At 34.1% G+C, this 8,336-nt stretch overlaps 1 protein-coding gene across 1 annotated transcript; it reads right to left on the reverse strand.

Moving 5' to 3' along the window:
* Positions 1 to 653: 653 nt before the first annotated feature.
* LOC106753013 (polygalacturonate 4-alpha-galacturonosyltransferase) lies at positions 654 to 7,507 on the reverse strand. Its single transcript, XM_014634794.2, has 10 exons — positions 7,139 to 7,507; positions 6,799 to 6,833; positions 6,458 to 6,517; positions 6,225 to 6,347; positions 6,052 to 6,115; positions 5,929 to 5,975; positions 2,798 to 3,129; positions 2,336 to 2,693; positions 1,563 to 2,144; positions 654 to 1,251 (listed from the first exon to the last, which is right to left on the reverse strand). Exons 1-10 carry the CDS (start codon positions 7,254 to 7,256, stop codon positions 976 to 978), a joined length of 1,995 nt encoding a protein of 664 aa, XP_014490280.1. The 5' UTR covers positions 7,257 to 7,507; the 3' UTR covers positions 654 to 975.
* Between the last annotated feature and the right edge of the window lie 829 nt (positions 7,508 to 8,336).

The raw sequence follows: 8,336 nt of genomic DNA on the forward strand, positions 1-8,336 counted from the left end.
GAGATGATGCTCTAATCAAACCTTTCTCATACTCATTTTTTGTTTATTTAAGACAAACTCAAAGTGGTTGTCCTTCCTATTTAGGTGTTTTGCTCTAAACAAACCTTTCTCATAGTCATTTCATAATTACAATTACATTATTACGAGAAGTTGCATGAGGAAAATGAGTTTACAATTACCATAATAAGTACAAAAGATCATCAGACCACTAATTTTATTTTACCTGTTTTACGTTTTTTTTCATAGTAAACTACATTGGATTAAGCTTTCTTTCGATGTTTGAATACTCATTTTGAGAGATTCAAACCAAGGCTCGAAAGTCAAACATTCCATGTTACCTTCTTAACGTACTATGTAGTATTCATAAATGGTTACAAACAATCAGTTGAAGAATAAAGCCTCTAGTCAAGAAGTTTGATCAATTGATGTTCTTCTATTGAATTTCATTTCATTGCCTAACTCTGTTTGCTTAACATACTTCCCAAGTTGATTATGACTTAAAAATTGCTCATTTTATCATGAACTAAGATAATTAAAATCATACTCTAATCACATTGTGAGAACAATGCTTGTCATTATATCAATTTTTGATGACTCGTGCACTAAAAGAAAATGCAATCATAAAAAAAGTTCTCGAAACAGAAGAAAGCTAGTTTTGAAAGAATACATAAAAATTGTTATTCTATTTCTAGTCCAGTCTCAGTATCAGAGTATTGTATACAATGAAGGGATTTTATAGCAGTAAACAAGGTATACTACTTATGTACCTTGTTTCAAATCAGTGAGGGTAGTGTAAACAAATAAAATTAATTGAAAGCAAAAAACAGTGACTTAGGAAAGAGATGATGCAGGGGTAACCACAGAATAAGCACTGACCCCATCACTCTGAAATTGCCAAGATAGAAAGAAGATGGGGAAGGGTATTGAGCAGAGAAAAAGAGTGTTTCTCTGGACTGAAGGACCTAATTGTCAGGATCATTCATGTAGCCTACAATTCTGAAGATAGGGATGACTAAATTTTACATATTTGGTCCAGTAAGACCGATATTTTGTCATGGCTATCTCTAACCATGGCTTCATATTACCATTGTAGTGTACAACTGCCGCATTATCTATCTCCGAACGATCTACACTTGGATTGTAACCCAGACCAAGCACATGCCATGATTTATTTAGCGGATGTGTTAATCCATAGAATGTCATCAGCCCTGGAGGCAATGTCCCCAGCTTCCACAGCACCCTGTCTTCGTTCTGGAATCAAACAGGAAGAAAAGGGTCAGTGAAGATCAATCAAAGTCATTAAATTTAGTAGATAAAGTGCAAGTTAAAACCTTTTGTTGTTGCAATGTAAATGGTTGATATTGTAACAAGATGCATTCACACATATATAACTAAGGAAGTTGTTAACATTACAACCGTCTATTTTTTAATCAACAGTTGTAGTTGTAGTTTATCCTCAAAAGGGTAAGTCTTCTCTTTAGAGAAGTTATATCTATCTGTGGTAATCTTCATTATGTAAGAATAGACACGCGATGTAAGCCAAGTTATGTTCAAGCACTCACCAAATTCTGCCACTTGTGATATATGCCAGTGATATCCTTCTTTTTCCACACCTTCAAATCAAACATGTTCATCCCGTATGCCCAACCACAAGCATTTGGATCAAAATTTTTTGCAATAAGTGGATTTGAAAAGTTAAGGTACTTGTCAAATCGGTGAAAACTCTCCCCACATGTTTCAACAGCACCATTTACATTTCCATTAAGATTTACAGCCCATAATCCAGTCAGGTCCTTCTGGACAACAATGTCATCATCAAGAAAAAGAATCTTATCCAATTTAGGATAAACTTGTGGAAGATAGAATCTCAGGTGGTTAAGCATTGACAGATATTTTGGATTTCTGTACTTGAGATTCGAAGCACCAGTAGTAGTTGGATGGCCTGCCTTGAAATAATACTCTTTCATTGTTGCAGATTCAAGCTGCCTCAAGACTGGGCAGTAGGATGAGTTCAACCACTTAAATTCATCAACATTTTCAACATTGATCGTAGCTTTTCCAGGAGGATTCAGCAAAAACCACATGTTCATGGCTCCAAAATTTAGCTTATCAGTAACAAGGTGAAACACATGCTTTGAAGGATCCTGATGTTGAAGGTATGAAGATAAGACAAAGGAAAAGTTCAATTATATTAGTTACTGTCTTAAGGATGCACTGAAGAAGCAAAATATGTGGGGGCTGTACAATGCAAGCAGAAACTATTTCATTATCTGTAAAAAATCACTTTATACACTTGCGTGCACACATTGGTATGGTAAAAGATAGTACAAGTCACCTTTGCATTCACAATAGTTGAGTTGACAACAACAGATGCAGCCAAGACATTGTCCGAGAATAGGGCATAATGATAGAGAGTAGGATTCTCCAAATTCTCACTTCTAGGGAATTTTCTCTGTTCAAGAGGAAGGAGGAAGTAGTCTATGGTAAGGCGCATAGATAAGCAGTGAATTCCATTTGGTATGGTCTTGGCAGCCAACTGACTAAGGAACGTGCTTTGTTTTCTCAAGCTCCTAACTCGCTCATCAGCTGTTTGTAGCATTGCCCTCAATTTCCCAGTAACCAACTTGCAGTCATACAATTGCTCTTTCGCCTTGGAAAGAACATGGCCCATAGTTTTTATATTTTCATGATCGCTACAGATATTAAACATTTGATTAGTAAAGTTGGTTAATGCAAAAACTAAAACACAGATGCATTTGGAAATCACTACTGAGAAAATTGCACATAGCTTTCATACCTCGGCTTTAGTTCAGCATCAGAAGTTGCCTCACCTAAAGCACGCTGACTTCCTTTAAGCTGAGATTCCAATTCTTGGTACAGTTGAAGACTGCCCTTCATCTTTGCAATACTCAAGTAAACCTTAGCCATAATGATTTGGTCTCGCATCAACCGTACAGTAGAATCAGCATTTTCATTCTCATTTTCTTTCCTCCAAATGTTGTATTTACCAAGAACTGCTGAATCAACAGATTTCGAGTGTTCAATAGCTGAATTTTCAAGCTTTACAATTGCTTCATCCTCTCTTATCAACTCAGCAGCACGCTTTTCCTTCCTTTTCTCTATTAGTTGCTGTATATTCAAAGATCAAAACAGGGTTTATTTCCATAATTGTTTTGAGTTTCCAAAGTAGAGTATTAATAAATTTCCAATGTGTCAAATACAAGGTAGTCAAACTCTTGAGGTATCTCTTAAAACTCACGAGTTATCCTAGATAGGAAAAACGAGTTAACTCAATCAAATTAATTTTCCCTTCCTTATTTACGAATTTAAAGGAGGAAAGTCTCCACTGTGAGGTGCATGAGTTTGCTAAACAAAAGCGTGTAAATTTTCTCATTAGCAATAGAAAGAGTCTTGCCCCATTTTGTTTTGTTCATATTGATGTATGGGGTCCCATTAATGTCCCTGATATCTCTAGTGCTAAATGGTTTATAATCTTTATAGATGATTGTACCCGAGTGACATCGGTTTTCCCACTGAAACACAAATATGATATTAGTTCTGCTTTTATTCAGTTTGTCACAATGAATAAGAATCAATTTGGACTCAAAATTACGAGAATTAGGTATGATAACACCAGGGAATACTTTAATCTTGAATTAACCTATTTTTTCCAAAAAGAGGAAATAATCTGAGTCTTCATGTGCACACATCAACAGAATGAGATTGCTCAAAGAAAAAATGCACACTTACTAGAACAAACTAGAGCTTTACTTTTTCAATATCATGTTCCTAAGAGTCCCGTGGATGTCCTATCTTGTTATACCCATACATAGACCCAACAATAAAACTCCAACCTAGAATATTTGGGAGTGTATCCTTTTTGGATGTTCATAGTAATGAAAGGTGAAAACTGGATCCTAGGGCTATCAGATGTGTTTTCTTAGGATACACAACCACACAAAAGGGATATAACATCCAAAAAATATTGTGTCAAGAGATGTCACCTTCAATGAACATGAGAACTACTTTAAGCAACCTCATCTTCAAGGGGAGAATATAAGAGAGGAAGATGAGTCTCTCAAACTTCCAAATATGACATTTGAACCTGTACCTAGACCTCCTGAACCTGCACCTAGTGAAAATTTGGAAAAAAATGTGGTTTATTCAAGAAGAGAAAAGGTCATTCCAGAATTTGTCCATGTCCAAGAATCCAACCTATCATCATTACCTAAGTTAACTATTTCTAATCCTATACATTATGATAATTCTAATGAGTTTGTATATGAAAATTTAGAAGCACAAATGGACCAAAACCTAGCCCTTCCCATTGCCCTTAGAAAGGGAACCAGAACATGCACCCAACAGACCTAACAACCCTTTTACCTCCACTATCAAACTTTTTGTCCATTGAAAAATTCTCTCCTACACACAAAACCTTTCTAACAAACCTGAACTCTATAACCACACCTTCCTTCTGTATATCTATAGCATTCTCTAATAGGAAATGGAAACAAGGCATGGATGTGGAACATGAAATAGGAACTTGTCACCTTACCAACTGGAAAAAAAAAAAAAAGTGGGGTATTATTAGAAACATCAGATTGATGGGATCATTGAATATTATAAGACAAGGTTAGTGGCGGAAGGATTCACTCAAATCTATGGAGTGGATTACTTGGAGACATTTACCCCAGTTGCTAAGATGAAAACAGACTCAATAATATTGTTATTATGAGCAAATCGTGATTGGGATATACAACAGTTCAATGGGATGAGCAAAACATAGAATCTAGTAGCCAAATCAAATGTTGAAGCAGAATTTGATAAAATGGGATAAACCTATGAAATTATATCGTAATAAATTAATAATAAATCTGCAACTAACATAACCCACAACTCGGTGCAACATGACAAAACTAAACATGTGGTGGCTAGACATTTTATCAAGGAAAAGCTAGCTAGTGGCTTGATTTGGACCCCATATATGTCTGCTCAAAATCAACTTGCAGACATAGTCATCAAAGGGCTAAACTACACTAAATTTGAAAGAATTATATCCAAGATGAGAATGGAGAACAGTTACTTGCCAACTTGAGAGGGAATGTCAAAACCGTGTTGTCCATTGTGTATTTTAGGAGTTATCCTTGCAATAATTTTATTCTGTTATAGTGGTATTATGCTCTTGATGCTACGATTAGATCATGTATCTAAAATCAATCCCATAATTACTAGGATTTGTTTCCTTAGAATTTGCTCTCTATATATCCCAACATAACCGGCAGACCCTTGTATTTATAGGTCCAGTGGCTTCATTATTATAATACAGAAATATCTTGTTGTTTCAAAATTTGAGAAATTTCATTTAGCTCTAATGTACTATCACACTTTCTCATTGTGATTTGCTAATTTCTTTATTGTGGTGTCAAAATGTATTAAGAGTGTTATGCTATTCATATATGTCGTTAATAGATTTTTCCAATATTATTTTTTTATATTAGGTAAACTCTTACAAGTTTGAGTTAAATATTTGAGTCGAGTTGTGGTATTGTTTTTTTTTTTATTTTGTATATGGGTTGAGGAAACCCAATTGCCTCCTATTAGTGTTATTGCTGATATAAAAAAAAAATCATGAATGTATATAAACTCGCGAATTTGATAAGCTTGATCAAACATATTCTAGACCAGTACAGCTTCATATCAGCTGGAGTGACAAACAGGGTATCCCAGCATATAAGTCATCATCATGGCCGGTTGGGATATGGTAAGGCTTATGTATTATATCAGTTGTGAGGCTGTTTCCATAACATTGTAACCCCTTACAAGGTGTAGCAGATTACCCCACAGTGCAAACATGCATCAGTAAATGCCTATCAGAAAAACTGTATACACGTTAAAACAAGAAAAATACTCAAGATCAAGGATACTCACCCTTCTGGATAGCTGTGCAGGAGTGTCAGTCCACTGAGCATAACCAACTGCATTCCTAAAAACTATACAATGAGAATGTAAACTAAGAAAACATAAGTAAAGTACGCAGCAGCGCGAAACCACCTGAAAATCTTCCTTCCTTCCCATTTTGCTTCTCTTGTTCAACATTGTTTGCTGGTTCGTTAACCTATAATCAAAAAATAAAAATAGCCTATCATAAAGAGAAAAAAATATGCCCTTTTTTCTTTAAAACAGGAAGTGAAAGCTTCTAGAAGAAATAAATCAGTCTTCCAAACCTGATTTGTAGCATTAGAAGCCTTTGATCCAACAACTCTCCATGAAGCAGACAAATTCTTTCTAAAACTCTCAAGACTAAAAGGGCCCACATCATTTGTGTTGGAAACAATAACATCCAGAACCTAATGCATAATAATTATTAGAAACCCAGGAAGAGCATGAACTCTTCAACAAAAAAAAAAAGCATTACACACTAGACACAGAGCAGGAGTAACTATAAGCTTTCGCTTGCCTCTTTCGAAAAAAGCGATTCAAGATCCTGTAGTGACTGCGACTCTCTGAAACTGGCAACCTGAAACAACCAACACCATTAAAAAAAGAAGGTCCCATAAGCCACTTGTAGGAAAAGAAAATGAGAAGGTAATAAAATGCGTTAAGGTTCTCCATACGCCTCCTTATCTTTTGGGTAAATTAAATGAAGAAAGCTTTCTGTAAAACTTAAATGCAAAGTTGATTTTAGCTTATGCAAGAAGTTCGATTTTTTACCTTCATATTCTCTTCTCCCATAAGTACTTACAAAAAGTTCATCCAAACAGAGTCTTAATCACATAACCAATAAACCCAAAAACGTACCTTTCTGCTGGTAAAATCCGAATTACCACCTTGATCTGCACAATGCACTTGAACTAATTAATCAAAGTAACTTAAACCAATTCCACGTGCATTGAACAAAAACCCATAGACACTAATCAAGATTATTTTTTCCTCCCATTTCCCAATCCTCAAGTCAAGAACATTATACCACACCCCAATTAATGTCCGAAAATTCAAAACTCCCCAAAGAGAAAAAATAAAAATAAAGCATTAGAAGAGTAGTGGATGTGAGATCTGGGACAATTATATGATGTAAGCAATGCCCAATTGGAAAAGAATTGAGATTTGATTGAAATAAGTAAAGGAAAAGGAATGAGACCGTGAAAAGTATGAAGGGGCGATGCGCGGAAGAAGAGAAGGGGCGCAAGGAGGCACAGAAGGAGGAAGGCAAGCAGAGGAAAATGCGATCCCTTTGTTCTGTTGTTGTTGGGTGCCATTACGGATCTGAATCAATCAAAATGTGAAAGGGAAAGAGAAAAAAAGAAAGAGGATTTATTGATTGTTCATGCAGCAATGAGAGAAAACACAAAAGTGTATGTGAAAGTGTGAAAGTATGAAATGATTTTGTGGTGTGTTAAGAATGTGGGTTTGATGCAATCTTTGGTGAGTCAATTTCCAACTTCCACTTTCCTTTCATTCCCCAGCTGTTTCTTGCTGGCTCCTTCTCCCTCTTCTTTTTTCTTCATTTTTTTATTTTCAAGGTTCATAAAAAACCAATCTTCAATTATAATAATTTCTTTTTCTTTTTTAACTTTACTTTCTAAGATTCATTAAAAAACTCTAAAATGTTGATGTAATTTTCAATCTTATATAAATTTATTTTTAAAAAATTTGTTACAATACTCTATATTCTATAACATGCATAAAATTAAGTTTTTTAAATTTGGAAATTAAGAATTAAAAGTGTAGTTTAACAAGTAAATAAATGCTAGTAGTACACCCAATGTTTGGAAAACATTATTTAAGAAAAACATTTTAATTACTCGTATATGATAATGGATTACGCACGCGGAGTTCTAATTAAGATTAGGGAGAACAACATCAGCGTATTACCAAACGTCTTAATCTAATTTACGCGTCATCATGCATGTTAATAGTGAGTAGTCATTCACGTAATAACCATTGCATAGTAATTTTCTGATTTCTCGAATTAGATGTAAAACGATATATACGTCGCAAAAATAATTTATTTTAGTATAGTTTGTGATTTAATTTATTTTTCTGCTTATTGTTTTTTTTTTTATCTAATTCTTGGAATAAACTTGCTCTGAATTTACAATTAAGACAGGTTTATCATTTATAAACATTTATTGATTAAAAATATATATTATATATATATATATATATATATATATATATATATATATATATATATATATATAATACTACAGTATTTCGTAGCTAATGTAGTGAATTTAGTGAATGTGTAGTTTTATTTCTATATGATTTTAAACATGGATTTAGTTCTTTAAATTGTAAAATTAAAGAAATTTAGTTTATTATTAATTGGTTACTTA

This window comes from Vigna radiata, unplaced genomic scaffold (assembly GCF_000741045.1).
Source record: "Vigna radiata var. radiata cultivar VC1973A unplaced genomic scaffold, Vradiata_ver6 scaffold_122, whole genome shotgun sequence".
NCBI lineage: Eukaryota > Viridiplantae > Streptophyta > Magnoliopsida > Fabales > Fabaceae > Vigna > Vigna radiata.